Source organism: Neovison vison, chromosome 5 (genome assembly GCF_020171115.1).
Source record: "Neovison vison isolate M4711 chromosome 5, ASM_NN_V1, whole genome shotgun sequence".
Lineage (NCBI taxonomy): Eukaryota > Metazoa > Chordata > Mammalia > Carnivora > Mustelidae > Neogale > Neogale vison.
Window position 1 is genome coordinate 14,505,246 of NC_058095.1, and position 21,257 is coordinate 14,526,502.

Below are 21,257 nucleotides of genomic sequence, written 5' to 3' on the forward strand. Positions count from 1 at the left end.
CCTGCTCAGTGGGGAGTCTGCTTCTCCCTCTGCCTCTGCCCCCTCCCTGCTCCCGCTCTCTCTTGCTCTCATGCTCTCTCAAATAAATAAAATCTTAAAAAAAATAAAATAATAAAAATAAAATTTAAGGAATGATTAGTGAAAGGTACACGGCATTTCTTTGTACTACTTTTGCAACTTACTGCAAGCCTCTGATTATTTCAAAATAAAGTTTTAAAAAGTTCACGTTATGGTAAAAGTCAGGGTCCCTCCTGTTAGTACTTGTTGAAGGTCTTGATCATTCTGACTGGTAGAGCTGGTGGGTGTGGGAGGCAGCAACATTTGACAACAGATCCAATGCCAAACAAGGGCAAGGAACGCTGCCTTTTTTGTTTTTGTTTTTTGTAACTTGAAAATAATTTCAAAATTTAAAATGGTTGCAAAAATAAAAACTGAATAAGGAGCACTATGTACTCTTTCCCAGATTTGCCTTTTGTTAACATTTGACCCCATGGACATCAGCAGTTGAAACAGTTGAACCGTGTTTGCGTGGTGACCACAGGCACTAACCACTCTCCTTCTAACCCTCTTTCCAGATTTCTAACACTGGTCTCCTGGGTTCCAGGCAGGAACTCACCTGAGCAAAAGCATCTACACCCAGTTTTCAGATATCTTAAGAACCTACAGGAGTTCTGTTTCCTAAGATTTAAATATAAATCCATACACTTTAAAAGCTTTGAACAGTTGATTCCCTGCCCCTCAACTCAGATATTAATCTTCCTCCCCTGCCCCCAAGCAGAGCCCCTCAGCTGTAGCTAACCCAGCTGTTTAGCTGCCTTCTTGTTTCCGACTTGTTCCCATCTCAGGGGCTAAGGTTTCACGTCTGCAATTTTCTTTTCATGTCTAGGCCATAGACCTGATTTTTCTGCTTAAAAAAAAAAATTCATTTCCAGACTTGTTTACTTGATTAGCACCAACTGATCTGGGCCTACCTGTTCTAAGTTTCTGTTTTACTTGAGGGTCTTTTTGCTTTCACGTAGATGTCCTACACGAGTCCATCTGTTGTCTCCTTGAGTTCCCCTCTGTGGATAGCACTAGCATTATCCTCTTTCGGCCTCGTGTGGTTGTGCTGGAGGCATCACCTGGTTTTGAAGGAGTTATTATGAACTGAACTTGGATTCCATTATTGGAACCAGCTAGCAGTCTATAAAGCAAAATTCTAACTGTGTCGCTGCATTTGAACACCTTTTTCCTCCCAGGTGGGCCTTCTCTGTGGCAGGTGAAAAGGTCCATGCATTGGCGAAGAGGGTGCCTTAAGAAGGTGGCGAAGAGGGTGACCACAGTAAGCCTGTGGTCGAGGCACAGGACCCTGCTGGGTTGGAAGAGACTTTGGGGTGTGCGTCTTAGAACCTAAAAACTAATGGGAAAGGTGTTCTGAGTTTCTGACAGTCAGAGTGCCTTGGGAAGGCTCCCTGCTCTGAAAGTACTTTCTTTCCTCTTTCATTTCTTTTTTTAGATGAAACTTAAGGCCAGAGCTAGTTCATTATCTATAATGTCAATATTGATTTTTGTTTGCGAGGTGGAGTATTAACAGATTAGAATGGCTGGCCATTCTCAGCTGCTTCATTGAATTTCAGTGAATCAAGAGACAGCTATTCGGGTGCACTTGAAATTTTTAGACTAAGTCAGACCTTCCTGTGATGGTTGGTTTGACCAGATTCAGCTGTTTTCTCTGCACCATCAAGGCAGAAAAATAGTCTTAAGGACTCTTCCCTGCTTTTTATAAAACCAAATCCTATTTTTAAAAAAGCACAGATAAGGGGTATTAAGCCATCCTCCGCCACACAATGCAGCTTGCCTCTTTTCTCCTTCCACGAGAAGGTTTTGAATTAAAAGTATTGACTGACACAGCCCAGGCTAGCAGACGGTACTCACACATCATACGTCCAAGTGCAGGCTTGTTCAGAGGCAGCAAATATCCAACAGGCTGAATCTTACAAAGACAAAGCATTTTAATAATGATCTTGAAGGATTAGTGATACTTCTGAAAAATGAGGCATATTCCAGACAGGCTTGCCTCCTAAGATCTGCTCTATTACTGTGCCCATGTTATCTGGAGACTAGCTGAGTTTTTAGTCAAAATTGTTCTTTTTGGGACCCCTGGGTGTCTCAGTCGGTTAAGCGTCTGCCTTCAGCTCAGGTTATGATCCCAGAATCTGGGGATTGAGCCCCACATTGGGCTCCCTGCTCAGCAGGGAGCCTGCTTCTCCCTCTCCCTCTGCTGATCCCCTTGCTTGTGCTCGCTCTCTCTCTCTCTCAAATAAATAAATAAAATCTTTTAAAAAATTGTTCTTTTCTTCCTTGCTTCCCTTCTCCTCTTTTTCCCTCCTCCAGTGCTTTCTCTAATCTAGTATATGATTTAGAAATTAATAGTAATGATAATAATAATGGTCACATCATTTTTTTAAAAGACTTCTTATTTTAGAGAGAGAGAGAGAGTGTGTGTGTGTGTGTGTGTGCGCGCGCGTGCGCATGTGAATGGGGGCAGGGACACAGGGAGAGAGAGAGAGAGAATCCCAAGCAGACTCCTTGCTGACCTTGGGGCCTGATGGGGCTCAGTCTCAGGACCTTGAGATCATGACCTAAGCTGAAATCCAGAGTTGGACTCTCAACTGACTGAGCCACCCAGGCACCCCTCGCTATTTGTTTAATGTGGAAGGACCAAGTAGATGAATTGCTGGTCAGTGAGTGACCTGGAAGGAACTGTGTTCTCTTTTTATGGCCCTGTAGGATGCCAGGATTAAATTGTTTCAAAGACAGCTAGAAGTAAGAAGGACAATTTTTATTAGAAAATTAGCTCCCCGCCCTGAAAAAAAAAAAAATCACTAGAATTCAGGAAGGTTATTACATCTGAGTTAACAAATGCCAACACTGAGTCTTGAAATAGCTTTTCATTTTTCATTATATAGTCTGATTTATTGTTGATTGGTTTTTCATGGCCTAATTAATGATGATAACCTTTTTGAGTGACTAGAAATAAAATAAATTTCATGGATGTTTCATATCCTAACCTTGACTGTACTGTTTGAGAGCCTCATGGACTTCACAATAGGGAGGGCAGTTGGCTCCTGGCTTCCTGTTTAAGGTCTTTGTTTTTTATGAGTTCAGGTTAGATGGGAGCTGAGCCATTGATTTATTCCTTGTTTTCGACTGGATAGAATTGAATCCAGCATAAATGCTAGGGAGAGAAGCCCTCCTTTGAGGCTTTCTCAGTCTTATTTATTCATTTATTTAGAGAGTGAGTACAAGCCCGTGCCTAAGGAGGGGGAGAGGCAGGCAGAGAGCGAGAGAGAATCTTAAGCAGGCTTCTCTCTCAGTGCGGGCGGAGCCCTATCTGGGGCTCGATCTCACAACCCTGAGATCATGACCTGAGCCAAAATCAAGTGTCAGATGCTTAATGGACTGAGGCACCCAGGCGCCCCTTATTTATTTATAGAGAGAGGAGGCTTTCTCAGTCTTAATGAGAACAGTGACCATCTTTACAAGGCATAGGAACTTTAAAGGAGAATTGCAGTCAGGATCTTAGGAAAGACCGGTCAAGCAGAACAGTTTGAAATGTCCTTTTTCCCTGAAACATACCCAACCAAGGCTAAGGTTCAGGGAGCATTGGGCTCTAAATAGCTTTTTTTTTTTTTTTTTACTTTCCAGAAGTATGGGAGCATAAATACAATTGCATTTGTTACTAGAATGTAACCACATAGCAAAAGCTGAAGAACAGTATGAACTTTGTGAGTAGAATTGCTTTCATTGGCATGATAAGGAGTTCCAAGTATTTTAGTATTTCATTGTAAAGTTTTGAATGAATATTTTAAAAATATTTTTTAGTTTGAATTTATGCCAAAACATACACAGCGTAAAATTTACTGTCTTCGCTGTTTTTGGGTGAATGATGTTAAGTATATCCCTTGTTATGCAAGCAAGCTCCAGAACTTTTTTATCATATGAAACTGAAAACCTGTACCCACTAAACAGCAACTCTCCATTTCCCTCTCCCCCAGACCCCATAACTGCCATTCTGTGTTCTTTATATTGGAATTTGTCTACTCGAGGTAACTCAGGTAAGTGGAATCATTCGGTATTTGTCTTTCTGTGACTGGTGTACTTGGCTTAGTGTGATGTCCTCAAAGTTCTCAGAGCTAAGGGGGCCCGTTGGTCTGTCATTCACTTGCTGCTGAGTGGATGTAGCCCTCTTGGGTTCTAGTTCATTGTGGTAAGGTCTTCAGTTAGTGCTCTACCTCGGTCAGCCCGGAACTTCGATTTCTGCTCAGGAGATCGTGAAAATGAAAGCTCCAGTTTGCCAGGAATCATCCAGTGCTCTAAGGGCTAGCCTGGCTTCTCCAGAGCTCTTCTCTGGGTTCCCGTTGGCCTTAGCCTCAGCCTGGTTTTTCCTCTCCCAATTGTTAAAGCTTGAGTGCTTCTAGAAGATTCTTTTTTCTTTTTAATAGCAAATTCAGTGTTAATTGTTTGCAGCAGAATGGTGAGCCCGATGATAGGCCTCCCCTTCCTAGACACCAGACCTCTAGCTTCAGTTTATCAATGTTGCCTCTGCTACCCCCCTCCGTTCTGGGGCTGGATGTGGTTAATCTTTAGCCCCATTTTGCTCACAACCAAATCAGACTTCTGTTCAGACTCACCTCTGGCAGGAAATCCTCCTCTGTGGCAACATGAGCTAGAGGCCCTCCCCTCGTAGGATCAGAGCCCAGGGTCCTGTGATCTGCTGATGGCTTTGGATGAAGGAGACCTGTTGGGAAAGAAATTTCCTTTCTGGCCTTTTACTTCCTGAGGGCTTGATAAGGTTGTCTCCTTTTCTGGAGCCCGGTTATAATTGAGTTGAAGTAGAGGGCAGGAGCTAGTTATTTTTTAGGATCCAGGATTGTCAGGTGGATGATGAGATGAATTTTAATTTCTCTGCACAGCTGGTCACAGGCTGGTGGCTGCAAACTTGGCTTTTAGCTCCTGGGAGAGCTGTTCCTAAACGTCGGTGAAGGAGCGCAGAGGGCGGGTACCAAGTCCAGGACAAAGCAGTCATAAAGAACGTGCGTGACATGCCGGAGGAGGCAGCCTGCTGTGGTGAAAAAGGCATCAGGACATCAGTGTCAAAAACCCGTGTCTAACTGTCTCTCCCTTCCCCCTTCTGAGTCAGTGCCGTGGCCTTGGACAAACCACGTTATCTTCCTGGGCAGCAGTCAGGTGCTCTTTTCTCTTGACCTTGGTTGTCCTGCAGGACTGTGACTGAGAGGGTCTGTTTTGCGGGCCCCAGCAGCCAGCCATTGGGAGGACCGAGCGGAGGCAGTGACCACTTGAAGGGTTGTCCGGAACCCAAACCATTTTCTCTGATTCCACGACATTCCATTATCCAGCAATGTTGGTCCTAGAAGCAGCTTTTCTTCAGTCTCATCTCTTCATTTTGCAGATGAGCAAACAGGGCCCCAAGATTTTCTTGTGTTTAAACAGTAGTAGTGCTGCTGTGGCCTCACAGGGCTTGTTTTATCCATATTTTATCAAGTGAAACTGAAAAGAACCGATAAAATACAAACAGATAAAAATAAGCATTGAAAAAAACCCCAAACTGGTGAAATAGAGCAAAGGCTTTGGTCAGCAGGGGTGTGGGGGAGTTTACATTGGGTCCCTGAGGCTACCTGAGCCTTGGAGAAGGACACTGGGGGGTAAGCCAGATTGCCCGCCCTTAGTGGGCTTCCTGGCAGCCAGCTCTGCATGGGGTCCAGCTTGGGCCCTATTGGCTGACACAGGCCGTGAAATAGTCTGATCAGAGATGAGTAGAGGCGCTTTCAAGTCGCAAGTCAGGGGACCTGACTGTGTGCAGGAGGACTGGGCAAGTAGGCCCCTGGGGGTGGCCCTTGCTCATGGTACCACAGGCTCCTGGATACACTGTTTTCTCCCTTGGCTGCTGCCTGGCCCTGACTTTGCCCGCGGATTCCCAGGCATCCCATCCTCGACTACACTCAGGCCTCTCTCCATTCTTGCCTTGCTCCCAGGGGACTGACTCACACTGTTCAGCACCCAAGTCATGCTCTGTCTTTACCCCTGCGCCCACAGTCATTTTAACATGTTAAAATTGCTGCCCAGGACGCAGACTCCGAGCAGCAGAGCCTACAGGTCATCCTTTATGTTATTAAAGCAATTTAAATATTTTATTTATTTATTTGAGAGAGAGAGAAAGAATGAGCAGGAGGAGGAGAGGGAGAGAGAATTTCAAGCAGACCCTTCACTGAGTGGGGAGCCCAACAGAGTTCGATCTCACAACCCTGAGATCACAACCCGAGTCGAAGTGTAGGATGCTTAACCGACTGAGCCACCCAGGTGCCCCATTATTAAAGCAATTTCAGTGAAGCTTATTTTTCAGCCTACTGAGAATTATCAAGTATCAAACTTTTCAAACCTCTATAATTTTCTTCTTAAATTACTCATAAAACTAGGTGACAGTTAAATGAGAAGAAAACGTGTGTTGGGCTTGGTATTTTTCTCCTTATTAAGCTTACAAACCTGTTGGTTTAAAGATAACCGGAGAGGATTGTCCTGGACCTGAGGCCGTGTGTTTTCAACTTGCCATCAGCTCCTGGATTTAAATTGCTTTCTCTGTCCATAAAGATCATTTTCTTTTCCTGAATCTGTTGGGGATAGGAGAACCTGAGGGTCATGGTAAGCATGGACAAAACTCTGTTGGAAAGTTTCTACGAATGTAATTTCTCTTAAGCATTGATGCTAAAAATGTGTAGTTTCAGATGTGTCCATGTTGCGACTGTGCTCTTGAATGGTCGTTCTTGTCATCACTAGGGTATTTTCTGTTCTCATGACACAGGATCACTCCCTCCCAACCCCCCACCACGGATTTACTTTTTCTCTCGTTGGTAGTATCAGGTGCCCGGATTTTGCACATGAATATTTGACAGAAGACTCAAATATAGGAGTTCTTCAAACTAAAGAAACAACACGCAACGTGACATTGATCGTCTATCCTAGATTATTTGTCGAAGTGTGTTATGTTGGGTTGTATGCAACCATCTATGATCATGTAGGCTTTAGATTTGGAAAGAACTCTCGATCCTCCATTTTACAGATGAAGATTCTGAGAACCAGAGAAGTTGTGGCTTGTTCCGGGTCCCAAAGAGTCAGCTGCAAAAGGAGCAGGTCCCAGGAGCCCTATTTGCGTGCCCGCATGTATATACCAGCAGCCCCCAGGGCTGCCCTTCCGCTCCCCATGATGCCGCTCTTGTGCTGCTGGTCTCCCACTGCTCCCCAGCGCCCGCCCACCCTCCTGGAGGTAAAGGCCCATCTGGCAGGACACATCAAGCCCATGCTCATCTTTACACCTTTTCGCTTCTTTCTGATCATGCTCCTTCCGCCATAACCTGCCCATCCACTCATAATTTTAATTTATTAAAATTTTAAGTAGGTTCCATGCCCCGTGTGGGGCCTGAACTCCCAGCCCTGAGATTCAGAGTCACATGCTCTACTGATGGAGGCAGCCAGGCGCCCCATACCCATCCGAAAAGGCTGAGCAGGTGTCCTACTTCCCACACTGCTCTTACCCTCCTTAGAACATGTGAGGTTCATTCCTCAAGTGTGTTTTAGCTCCTTTGATATGGTCTCTTTCCAGATTGTGGTGTTAATTTGCATTTTGTAGGATCTGTCATGGTGCGTGGTGTCCAGGAAACGGGCCTTTAGCGAATAGGGGGAGAGGTAATGTACTAGATACCACAGGGTCAGCTTGGTGTCTTCTGTTGTGCCGCACAGCTTTTCAAGTGTCTGTCTTCTTCCCAGCTGGCTGCTGAGCTCCAGAAGGACAGAAAGCATAGCTCCCATGTTTTTCACCGCAGCTCTTAACAGAGTTCTTGGTTGGTGGTAGATTATAGCATTGAGACTTAACTTTTCTGCCCTCTGAACCTTGGGTTCAGTTTAAAATACATTTCCTTTGTCCTGAAGCCCCAGAATATGACCTTGTCTTCATGGCTACCCAAGTACTCTGCCATTTGGGGAACAAAGAAGCCAACAGTTGATCGCAATCCATTTAGAGATTTCCCTTTCCACCCTTGGAGACTTGGCTGCTCCTTTGCCGTGGCAAGATAGTATGAGTCCTGGTGGGAGAAGCAAGCCAAATAATTGTTAGGATTGCTGGGAAAATAGCAATGGAAGCAATGATCCTCCTGGGTTGGCTTTTTATAGCTAGAAAACAGTGGTGACATTTTTGTTCCAAGATCATCAAAATCCCCAGGCTGCTGCTTTCTAGCCTGTTGGCTTTCTGAAATGACTCTGGTAACATCTATTGTGCAGGCATTTCAAGGGTTGAGATATGGAAAGGCTGGTAGAAATGAGCCAGTTAGGAGGGAGGAAACAATTACTCAGCTGTTGTGAAGTCAGACAGATCGCAGGGCCTCTGTAATACCGGTTTGTAGCTTGCTCATAAAAGAGAATGCCTAACTGGGATTTATCTGGTGAAAATTAAACCATCAAACCCGCTCAGGTGAAAAACAGTGGCCATCTGCCAAGTAAAATCATAATCACCATTTGGAAGGGAGCTTCATCTGCGCTCCCGTGTGCACACGGCAGCCCCTCCTTGGAGAAACGGCTCCCTGACTTCTGGTTTCCTTGCTGTTTCCACAGAGCCTGAGCCCTCGTGAAGCTGGCGATGACAAGTCTGAATGGTCGCCATGCCGAGAAGACCACTGACATGCCAAAACCATCTGCCCCCAGAGTGCACGTGCAGAGGTCCGTGTCCCGAGACACTATCGCCATTCACTTCTCGGCGTCCGGCGAGGAGGAGGAGGAAGAGGAGGAGGAGTTCAGGGAGTACCTCGAGGAGGGGCTGGACGACCAAAGCATTGTGACGGCGCTCGAAGCCAAGGAAGACCTCTACCTTGAATCCCAGGGTGGCCATGACTCCACTGGCCCTGCCGGCCAGCCCATCGTGGCAGATGGCCTGTGCGTGTCCCCTGCCATTCTGCCCGTCTCCGAGAACACGGTAAAGCTGTTGGAGTCCCCTCCTCCGGCAGTGCAAGTATTAAGCACAGTGCCATTGGCTCTGTCCCCAGGGTCGTCTTCGCTGGGGCCCTTAGCTAGCTCTCCCAGTGTGTCTTCCCTTTCCGAGCAGAAAATCAGCTCTTCCTCCCCATTGTCCTCCCCTTCCAAGTCTCCTAGCCTGTCCTCCAGTGCCTCGTCCTCCACCCTGTCTGGTACCAGGCGCTTCATGAGCCATGGGAAGTCCCAGTCAACCGAGGTGGAGCCAAAAGAATTCCCACAGCCCTCGAGGCGCAGGCACTTGGTGAAGGCTTTAGTGAAGTCTCTGTCCACAGACACCTCCCGGCAGGAGTCAGACGCCGTGTCCTATAAGCCCCCTGACTCCAAGCTCAACCTGCCCCTGTTCAAGCCGTTCACACAGCCACGAAACACGGGCGGAGACTCCAAAACCGCCCCCTCTTCCCCGCTGACTTCTCCCTCCGATACGCGCTCCTTTTTCAAAGTGCCCGAGATGGAGGCTAAAATCGAGGACACGAAGCGACGCCTTTCAGAAGTCATATATGAGCCTTTACAGCTCCTCAGTAAAATTATAGGGGAAGAAACTGGCAGCCACAGGCCCAAAGCCTTATCGTCAAGTGCTTCGGAACTCTCCAATCTCTCCAGCCTGAACGGTCACCTGGAAAGCAGTAACAACTACAGCATCAAGGAGGAGGACGGTGACTCAGAGGGGGACGGCTGCGCCAGTGACCCCAGCGCCCCCACGGGTGACCACCCCAGGGCCTCCAGTGAGCCCCCAAGAGAGGCGGAGCCCAAGAGTAGTTCCCAGGGGGGCGGCCTGAAGGACTCAGGCCTGAAGACGAGCTCACTAGTTCTTGAGAAATGTTCCTTGTCTGCGTTAGTGAGCAAAGAAGATGAGGAGTTCTGTGAGCTGTACACAGAGGACTTCGATTTGGAAGCAGAGGCCGAGAGCACAGTCGAGAAGCTCCCGGAGAGCCCTCTCAAGCCTGCGGTGCCGGCGGAGGACGGTCTGGCCCTTGACAGTGGGTACGAGGTCCAGTCGGCCATGCTGCACCCGGAATTACCCGTGAAGACACTGGGCTTCTTTATAATGTGCATGTATGGGTACCTCGTCCTCCCTTTGCCCCATTACGTGAACGGACTCCTCCTGGGAATTGGTCTTGGATTCATGACTGCGGTTTGCATGATTTGGTTTTTTACACCACCAAGTGCTCATAAATATCACAGGTTACATAAAAAGCGACAACACTGGAACACGTGGTCTCTGGATATCCAAGAACCAGAAATGCTAAAGGTGAGTCCCTGCCGCGGCCGAGTGCACATGCTCCCTCCGGGATGGCCGGAGTTTAGATCCAGCTTCGATTTCCTAGTCGATGGTCACGGGTTTTCACACAAGCTGTGTGTCTTAGGCTTTGGGGTCTCTCTTCGTTCTCCGGGCATGCGAGAGGCTTCTCTGGTAAACCTCATTCTAGATCCGGTGCCAGCAGCTCCGCGAGCTTCTCAAGGATCTCCGTTGCGCTGGAGAGCAGCATTTGCATGCGGTTCGTATTTCGGTCTCTCTCGAAATTTCCGGGGATTTGCGACTTGCTGAGGATTTGTTACAGCTGAGTCTGCCAGGATTGCATATTCTTGACACCCTGGAGAAGGGTTCAGCACTCCTGGAATGCCAGCAAAGGAAAGGAGAAAGAGAAGGCAAGTCGATGTCCGTGGTTGGCCGCCACGGGCACACCTCTTGCCTTCGTGCACAGGGAGATGCGGGCTGGAGAAGGGACCTCACTCTCCAGGCTGTGACAGTCTCGGGATCTGGGCCCCCTGACGGCTGCTCGGGTGATCCGTTAGGGCGTGGGAAGAAAATAGGAGAACTTCCATTCACATTTGTTTTTGTATATTTAAAAAGCTGCTGTGTTTTTCGTATGTTTCAAAATATACAAGATATAAACATACAGTTGTAGCTTATATAGCTTGTAAGTCATAGGCTCATATAAGCTTTTTTTAAATTGTGGTAAGATACAAATGGCATACAATTTACCATCTTAACCACTGTACATGTACAGTTCAGTGGCATTAAGTACATCCCCATTCTTACGGCCTCATCACCACCATCTACCCCCGTAGCTCTTTTCATCTTGTACCACAGAAGCTCTCTACGTATTAAATGGTAACTCCTCATTTCTTCCCTCCCTCCAGGCCTTAGCAACCATAGTTCCACTTGGTCCTTTAGATTATGTCATATAAGTAGAATCAGACAGTATTTGTCCCTTGGGGCCTGGCTTATTTTACTTAGCGTAATCACAATTAGTCAGAATTTGCTTTTCTTTTAAGACCAAATACCATTCGGTTGTGTGCATGTACTCCCATTTTCCTTATCCATTCATCCAGCAGTGGACACTTGGGTTGTTTCCACGTTTTAGTTATGCTGAATAATGCTGTGACCGTGGGTGTATAGATGGCTCTTTGAGCTCTTGTTTTCAGTTCTTTGGGGTACACACCCCAAAGTGGGACTGTTGGATCTGATGGTAATTCTGTTTCAGATTTTTCGAGGAGCTGCCATACTGCTTTCCACAGTGGCTGTACCATTTCACCTTCCTACCCGCAGAGCACAGGGTTCTAATTTCTTCATAGCCTTGCCAGCGCTTTTTTGGGGGGTTTGTTTGTTTGCAGTATTTTGGTAGTTCAAAGCTGGTTTCATTTCTCTGTTAATAGGTTTTTTTTCCTCCCCTCTGTTTAAATAAGAATGCTTAAAAAATGGCAGCCTGTCTTTCTACTGCAAAAAAAAAAAAAAAAAAAAAAAGGAAAACCAAAAAACAAAAGCAAAAAAGCAAAACAAGGGGAGGAAGAAAGCTAAGGGTCCAAAACATTGTTTGTTTTCTAGTTTCATAAACTTTTTATCTTATTCAAAATAAATACACAGACAATATTTTAAAAACATAGGAAACCCAAAGAAAAAATTTATTTTTTTTATCACACTAGTGGGAAGGGATTAACAATTTTGTTATATATCCTGGTTTTGTTCTTTTTTTAAATTTCTGCAAGTATATATACACCACATGCGTGCATACTCAATCTTTTTGTTTTGAATTAATGAATCATGTATTTGATTTTTTTCTTTTTTCTTTCTCATGGCAATATGAGACTTCTTTTTAAGAGAAGCTGGTGCTGAGTCTTGAGGATGTGACACACATCAGCTTAGTATTAATATGTGAAGTGGAGTAGGAGGGACTCATTATGGTTGCTGTGTTTGTCATAGGGTGATGCTGTGACTACCTGAGTTACATGCCCTCGAAATCAGTTACTATAACTTTAGCAAAGAAAATGGTACTTCTATATTACTCCAGCGCCTAACGATGATGACATTCACTTTAAACTGGTTCGAGCACTTGACTTGTTTAGGGGGGCTTCATTATTATTGAGGAAAAGTTATATTTTAGCGGGAAGTCTTCTGTTTGGTATACAGGGCTGTTTTTAGAGGCGTGATTAAATACTTTATTTTTAAAAAGGAACACTACTACAGATTAGAAGGGTAGGTTGTGTATTGTAAGGCAAAGATTTCAAATGCAAATGTTCTTTGGGCTTAATTTTACTGAATTGGAGATCATACTCTTGGGAACCGTTTGAAAAGTATGACACTCTAAAACATTTAGCAGTGTTGACATTACATTTAGGACTCAAATGGTGTAATAAGAAAAGGAAAGGGTAATGGAGTCTTACTTCGAGCATCTGTTTTCTTACATTTTCTCATTGGACATTGTGCTTTATTTTTTGTAAGAGGTAGGATAACACTAGCTATTACAACAAATGAGAAGTTGTTTCTTGCCTGTGGAAGAGTCCTGTTTGGATATTCCTGGTGGGCTGGTGGCCATCCCTAGGTGTTGATTCAGGGGCCCAAGCTCCTTCCATCTTGTGGCTCAGCTAACTTTCTTAAAAGGCCAGATAGTAAATATTTTATGCTTGTGGGTCATATAGTTTCTGTTGCAATCACTTAACTCTTCTTTTTTTAAATCACTTACCTCTTTATTGTAGCAGGAAAACAGCCAGACAATGTGTAAATAAATGGGTGTGGCCCTGTTCCAATAAAACTTTATAGAAACAGGCCTCAGGCACAGTTTGTTGATCCCTGCCTAGGGTACTAGGATTTTAGAGTTCTTTACATCCAGCTGGTAGAAGGAGAATGAAAAAGCAAAAGGAGGCATGCCTTCAGGCGCCTGGGTGGCTCAGTGGGTTGGGCCTCTGCCTTCCGCTCGGGTCATGATCTCAAGGTCCTGGGATCGAGCCCCGCATCGGGCTCTCTGCTCGGCGGGGAGCCTGCTTCCTCCTCTCTCTCTCTGCCTGCCTCTCTGCCTACTTGTGATCTCTCTCTGTCAAATAAATAAATAAAATAAAAATAAATAAATAAAATAAAATAATAAATAAATAAATAAATAAAATAAAAATAAATAAAAAAAAAAGAAGGCATGCCTTCTTATAATGCCTAGACCTAGAAGTGACACACAGCACTTCTCCTCACATTCCATTGTGAGCTAGTCACATAGATCCTCCAAAATGTCTGGGGTCATGGGGAATCTGGGACTTGGCTGGGCAGCTTCTTCCCAGTAACAGCTATAGACTATAGAAAGGAGTACCCCAGTTTGAGGGACAGCTAGCCTTCTCTGCCTCACTTTTATAGTACTTGTGAGAGCCCTAGTTATATGTATGTTTATTGCCCATCTCCTCCAGTCCACAATGGGCTTCCTGAATGCACAGGCCACGTCCATCGTGTTCATCATTGTGTCCTCAGCACGTGGCACATATTGGGCACATGATAAGTAAATACTGGATGAATAGGTAGGTAGATGGTTGGATGATGAATGAGTAAATGAATGAATGAGGCTTTATCAGGAAATGTAGGTGGTGAGGCAGTTTTGGCCTTGTCATCTCCTAATGAAGTTTCCTTTTTTTTTTTTTTTTTTTAGATTTTATTTATTTATTTAACAGAGAGAGAGATCACAAGTAGGAAGAGAAGCAGGCAGAGAGAGAGGAGAAAGCAGGCTCCCCGCTGAGCAGGACGCTGGGATCATGACCTGAGCCAAAGGCAGAGGCTTAACCCACTGAGCCACCCAGGCACTCCTCAAGTTGCTTTTTAAAAGAAATCCTTGATATATTTTTTTTAATTTTTAAGGATTTTATTTATTTATTTGCAACAGAGCAATACAGAGGGAAAGAGCATGAGCAGAGGGAGAGGCAGAGGCAGAGGGAGAAGCAGACTCCCTGCTGAGCCAGGAGCCTGATATGGGGCTCCGTCCCATGACCCCAGGATCATGACCTGAGCCAAAGGCAGATGCTTAACCATCTGAGCCACCCAGGTGCCCAGAAATCCCTGATACTTAAAGAAAAAATTTAGTTGGATTGAAAGGGGTGGTCTTTTAAGAAGACAAAAAATAATTACCAAAAAGTACAGATTATGAAGAGGTTTTTCTTTCCCCACAGCAGTGGAAAAACCAAGGTGGTCCATCTTTCACAGGATTTGGAACTTGATTTTTACTGCTTAGAAATCTCTGGCAGCAAATCTGCTCTTCTCTTGCCTACACTCCTACAGCGCTGGCCTCCTGATTCAAAGGGGGAGAGGACTGCTGGCGTCTGCCAAGTTGAGCATTAGAGAAATGGGGATCGTGGCAAGTTCTAGATTTCTGCTCTCTAGATTTATGGCTTTAAAAGTGATGCAGGGGAAAAAAATAAAATAAATAAAAGTGATGCAGGAGATGGGCCTTGGTTTCTTTATAAAGCAGATCTGTGAACCTGTTCCTAGGGCCAAAAAAGCCCCTTTTTGAAAATAGGCTTGAATTAGGGGAATTAGCTGTTACGAATTATTTTCAGTGGACCTGATACTATTCTGTGGGTTTTTACAGAGGATGTAATGGTGCAAGTGTTGAGGGCAGGCACTGAAACTTTAAAAAAAATTTGCAGACATGGGCTGTAAAACCTGCGTGTGATAAAGATCTCTAGCATAGAGGCCCAGTATGCACAGTGATCCTCCAAGCTTCGTGCCCTAAGTAGACTGTATCTTCAGGGCCCCATGAACAAGACAGGCAGGAGGGTTAGTGCTCCAGGAGTATTTTAGGAGACTGTGTGTTTTTAAGCCTCTGAGTCATGGAGGTTCTCACCTGTGGGCCCAGGACTGAGAGTCTAAGTCCTAAATTGGCTCCATAAACAATTCAGAAAGCACTGCAGTTTCTCTTCAGCGAGACTTCACATGAAAGGGAGGAGAAAAGTAAAGTAAAGCTCTTTTGTACTTTCTCCTGGTGATTTTACTGTTCCATCCACACTGTGGATATTTGTATTTAAAAATGACCCTGCTACAGGGGGTGCCTAGGTGGCTCAGTCGGTTAAGCATCTGCCTTCAGGTCAGGTCGTGATCCTGGGGTCCTGAGATCGAGCCCCACAGCAGGCTCCCTGCTACAGTGGTGAGTATATGGGATGGAGAGTCACAGAGGCTGGCTAGCAGCCAAGAAGTAGCTGTTCTCAAGGACTGTATGTGACTGATCCGGCCTCATGACCCTTCGCCATCTCTCACTCAACCCTGCCAGCCAGCAGCTCTCTCATCTGGAACGGAAGCAGTCAAAACCCCTGTAAGGCCAAACAGTTGTCACCAAGTCCATAGAATGACTCTTAGAACCTCCTTGAAAGCCGGCTTTTTCTTCATGTTTGGGAATTCATACATTGTTATTTCATACATTCATGCTGCTGATGAGAAGCAGCAAATAGGAGAAGGGCGGCTACACAGGCACCAAGTGACAAGTCGAACACGTGAGAGGAAGGGGGGCCACCAAAATGCTAGGACACACGGATGTGACTGAAAGCTTGGCAGTCTGGGTATGTTAGCTCAAGACGGAGACTCATGTGTGCTGCAGAGTCCCAAGGGCTTCATTTTGAGCAACAACCCCTGTGTAGGAACCTTCTGGGGGTTTTATTTTGGGCGACTGGCTAGATACTGTGAGCTGGGGACCCTGGGAAAGAGTGGGGTTGGGCACGGGGAGAAAGACATTCAGAGTCAGCACTGCATTTGGGATGTGTGGTTTTGCTGAGCATTCTTAAGCAATTTGGGTGAGACTTCTCTGAGAATGTACTGTCCCAGGAAGCCGGGGTGGCTCTGTCGGTGAAGTGTCTGCCTCTGGGTCAGGTCATAATCTCAGGGTCCTGGGATTGAGTCCTGCATTGGGTTCCTTGGTCAGCAGGGAGCCTGCTTCTCCCTCTGCCTGCTGCTCCCCCTGCTTGTGCACGCGCATGCTCTCTCTCTCTCTCTCTCTCTCTCTCTCTCTCTCACAAATGAATAAATAAAATCTTAAAAAAAAAAAAAAAAAAAAGAATGTACTTGTCACTTGACCAGGAGTGTACCTAATTCAGTGCCATTCTTGTACACTGAGGTTTCCACGTGTCTGTAATGATAAGCTTCCTGAAGATTCCATAAGGTTCTTTGATGTATGTTTGAGTGTATGGCTCATGCAGTTTTGAATTATAGTCACGGGTAAATTTTTTATCTCTGACTTACAAACCACTTGTGGAACACAACCGTAGAATGTTGGTTTCTAGAGTGATGACTGTCGCTCGCTCTCTCTTTTTTAATTTTTCTAAAATTATTTTAACATAAACATCAAAACAACTTGGCTCTTTTTAAAATATGTGGTTCACAGGGCACCTGGGTGGCTTAATCGGTTAAGCATCTGCCTTTGGCTTGGGTCATTAACCCAGGACCCTGAGATCAAGCCCTGCATCAGGCTCCTTTCTCCGTAAGGAGACTGCTGCTCCTTCTCTCTCTGCCATTCCCTCTCCTCCCCCCACTTGTGCTCTCTGGCTCTCTCTACCTCTCCATAAAATAAATAAAATCTTAAAAAAAAAAAAAGATACGGCCCATAAGGTCAACTAAAATTACATTTTCACCATCGCAAAACTAACAGAAATAAATTTTGGAGAATTTTTTTTTTTTTCCTTAGGTTATATCACATTTAGGTTTTAGTAAAGGGGGATAGATTTTTTTTTAAAAAATCATTGCAGTCCCTAAATACAGGCTTTGGTATTGACATGTAAAAATAATTTTGTAGGGAGAACTTTATAGATTTTGAGAAGAAATTCAAACTTGTAAATTTAATCTCAATTTCATGCAATTCTTTCTTTCAAGAAATTAGAGTGTTCAGATATTAAGGAGAGAACAGCTCCATTACAACCAGAAGAGACTTGGGTTGCTTTTTGTTGATGTCTGTAACTCCTAATACAGTGAGTACAAGAAATAAAAGAGCATTTCTTTCTACATTATTCTGAACTGAAAATATCCTGCTCCCATAATGGGTCACTTGAGTTTTTATGGATGGCTTTTATAAATATGGCTATTTCCCAGTGTCCCTTGTTGCTTGAGAAATACCAGGTGGTGAGATGTTTCAGTGCAGGCAGATACCATGTTTTAAAGTTGGTTGGAAAGCTAACTGTAAGAAAATGTTTCCTAAATTCCATCGGAATAGTGTGGTTAAGGATGTCAGGTGACTCCAGAATGATTTTTTTCTTGAGCTTGTATTTTCTAACTTTTTATTGTAGAAAACGTTTAGTATATGCAGAAGTAAATAGTGCAATGAAACCCCATGTACCCGATGCCCCGTCTCAGCTTCAACAATTACCAACATTTTTCCATTTTCTCACTCAACTCATTAGCTTACAGCATGGCTAAATGGTAATTCTGGTTCACTTATATGTGACTAAGTTTATAGCATCATTTCCTTGAGAAAATATATTCTGGATTCTGGCTAGGATTCTGGCTAAAAGGACCATGCTTTTTAGTTTTGTTGCAGGTTTCATCTATGGAGTGAGGAGAGAAACTGTGGGCATAGTGGATCTGAGAGAGTGGGTCTGTGTGATCTAAAATTTAAGAGGCTCCTAATTTATTGGCTTGCTAATCTCTTGTCTTATAATTTCAAAACTTGTTGAGAATGATTTAATGTTTATCATGTGTTAGTGTAAATCAGACCTTGATTATTTCAGTGGTTTATCTGAGATCATGTTATTTTTCTGTCAAATTTGAAAGCTCAGGAGCGCCTGGGTGGCTTAGTTGGTTAAGCATCCAACTCATGATATGGGCTCAGGTCTTGATCTCAAGAGTCATGAGATCAAGCCCCACGTTGGGCCCTGCACTGGGTGTGGAGTCTGCTTGAGATTCTATCTCCCTTTCCCTCTGTCCCTCCACTTCCTCTTTCTCTAAAAAACATTGGTTTTTTTTTTGAATGCTCATTTTCTCTTCTACTATTTGCCAGTACATTCTAAAAAGTGTTCTTTGAGTAGATGCTGCCCTGAAGGATGGGAAAAGCTGAGATAAGGGCCATTTTGCCAGGCAGAGTCTGTGGCTTTAGCTCTGACTCCACAGCTTCTAGTGACGTGGCCGTGAAGGTGACCTTGGAGTGGGCTGTTGGAGGATGTGGATGGTATTGATGCAGGTGCTTCTCTCCCCTAATGGACTTTTTTTTTCCCCCCTTCTTGGTGGTTTCTTTGAGTAGCATCTGTTTTGAATGTTGACTATTTGCTTGAGGCTGTCATTCATACTATGAAGTCTATATATCTGTAGGTTTTTTTGTCTTTTATAGGTAAAATAAAATTTGTATCTAACGTTCTATAAATTTAAGTAGACTGTTCCTGCCATAGTCTCTAAGTCCATGATCTGTGAGATCGTGTTTTAACTGATGACTTCCGGTTCTAAACCATTAATACATCAAAAAGGGTCAAAACCAGCAAAGAGATGACTCTCGCTTATGCTTATGCTCTAGTTCTGGGGACAAAAGTCCCCAACCCTTTTTATCAGCTTCACAGAGGATTTCCAGCAGCCAGGGCCTCGGGCCCTGGCTCTGTCCTTATATTTAGGATTTGTTCCTCTCCTGATAGGCTGGGTGAAGGAATGATGCAGGGGAGCTGAGTGACAGACAGCCTCAAATGCCAGCACAGCCATGTGACAGCAGGATGTCAGCCCACACGACACCGAAGATAGAGAAAGCCCCATCACTTCCTCGGGCGCATCACTCTGGTCAGCACAGCATCAAGCTGACCGAGAGAGAGCATTGGTCTTGACCTCCTGACTGGCACTGTAACTGAAAGTGAACACAATAGTAGTTCTTCCAGACTTTATTATTTTGCAAAAGGTTAATTGCAGCTTTTAATCTTTCTGAGTGTTAAATGAGTCCCTTTATAGATTGTGGTTTGTACTTTCAGCCAGATATGGCTTCTAAATCCAGTGGAGAATTGAAGAGAAACCCCTGACCTTTTACAGACAGGATCACAGGACCAGTCTGTGGGCCAGACAGCTGCGGGCCAGCTGACTGTGGTCATTGTCCCCCAGTGTGTGCAACTGTCTCCATTTTAACAGTTCCAGCCTCCGAAAGAAACGAGGCTTGTCTGAGCTGCTTTAGTGTGGGCTGAGAGCATCTCTGAGTTTTTTAGTTGAGCTGTTGAAATGGAATGAGTTGCTAACTGTATACTCAGTCTCTTTATACTCCCTCCTGTGTCTCATAACAAAGTAAAACTGGAGAAATAACCTTTTTTGTTTTTAAAGATTTTATTTATTTGACAGAGATCACAAGTAGGCAGAGAGGCAGGCAGAGAGAGGTGGGGTGAAGCAGGCTCCTTGCCAAGCAGAGAGCCCGATGTGGGGCTCGATCCCAGGACCCTGAGATCATGACCTGAGCCGAAGGCAGAGGCTTAACCCACCGAGCCACCCAGGCACCCCAAACTGGAGAAATATCTTACTTGTTAAGAAGTGGAACGTTAAGAATTGTAGAACAGCTAAGCAATAGACAGCTGGGTACTATATGGGGAACTGGGGGAAGGCCTGGAAGTTGCTGTACTGCTCAGTAGATTTGATATTTGACTGCTTAGGTCTGGAAATTCCATTTGCAGCTTTATCTAAGGAGTTGGTCAGACGGCTGGAAAAATTTGGCCAGTTGAAGGTATCAAAAGCCAGCAGGGTTTGCATTGGGAGATCACTTTCTGCAAGGGCAGCCTCGGTGGTTTGGGGACAGTAAGGCACATTAGGGGACAGAAGCAGGAGAAGCATGCCTGGCCACCTCTTGGCCAGAGCCTTCCAATGGCCATCAGCATCCTGGATGCCTGACTGATGCAGGTCAAGTAGCAGCCTTGTGACTCAAGTTTTCCTATCAAACCTCATAATATTCTGGAAGGAGCCCTGCATGGGAATCAAGAAACCTGAGCACCAGTCACAACACCTACCTCTCTGTGTTATAGAGAAGTAGCTAATTCAGTTTCTGCCCTGAAAAGCTTGAACACCTTTTACTCTTAAGATTCTTCCTGAGGTTACTTACTCTTTTGTTCTATTTTGTGCAGTTAAAACTTGGTTCTCTCCTTGGGAGCAGTGACCAAGCCTTCTGCTTCAAAATAACCTCTGCTGGCCTCTGCGCTCTCCACTCCTTCTGTGCTTCTCTCTGCTTCTGTGAGTAGAACAATACTTCCAGGCCATGAAGGGCACGCCAGCTTGTCCTGCTCACTTGTGCTTGATGTACAGATCCCCTGTAACCCTCACGGGGGCCGTCTGAATCAGGGTGCATTCAGGTACTCGGTCAGTGAACGTGTGCTATGACTCTGATTGTCTTGCCGTGTTTGTACGCAAGTAGACCAGGCAGTTAACAGGTACAGTGATAGGAGGAAGGCAGTAGACAACAGAGCCTAGGTGATCAGAGAGGTTCCCTGGGAAAAGTGTCACCTTTGCCATGACCTGTGGGATGGCTAGGTGGACAGATGGAAGGTGGGCACTACTATGGAGGGAAGGTAGGAGCCTGGGCCTCAAAGTCAGATAAATTTGGCTTAAGTCCTGGATTTGCCACTTGCTGGGCCATGTTTTTGTTTTTGTTTTTGTTTTTGTTTTTGTTTTTGTTTTTTTAACCCCTCTTTAGGCAAATCACTTAACCCCTCTCCCCATCTTGCTCACTTAGAAGATCTTAAGTAATCGGCAGAAGTAGCTAGTGCAGCTGAAGTGCCCAGATCATAATGTGAGCTCAGATGTCAGCTAATATTACAAACATTAATATCTTAAAAATCTCATGGGTAAGAGTTTTTCCTTTTACTATGTATGAAGATTGTACCTCACTAGAGTACTGTTAGCGTGGAGGAATTCATTACAGCTGGAGCAAGAGGGTGAGGTGGGGAGGGGGGAGGCACGAAGCTGGGTTAGACCCCCTCACAGGCAAGAAGACCAAGCATCTAAGGAT

General features: G+C 44.9%; 1 protein-coding gene across 3 annotated transcripts in view; it reads left to right on the plus strand.

Annotated features, from left to right (window-relative positions):
• The window catches only part of TEX2 (testis expressed 2), a 106,406-nt gene that overhangs the window by 36,928 nt on the left and 48,221 nt on the right, over positions 1–21,257 (plus strand). For 2 of the 3 annotated variants that reach the window (XM_044247632.1, XM_044247635.1), the window contains exon 2: positions 8,662–10,327. In XM_044247632.1, the coding sequence (XP_044103567.1) occupies positions 8,687–10,327 (1,641 nt within the window). In that variant the 5' untranslated portion in view covers positions 8,662–8,686. Of the gene's footprint in view, positions 1–7,302; positions 7,322–8,661; positions 10,328–21,257 lie in introns of those variants that run through there. The other variant, XM_044247634.1, reaches the window with a different exon arrangement.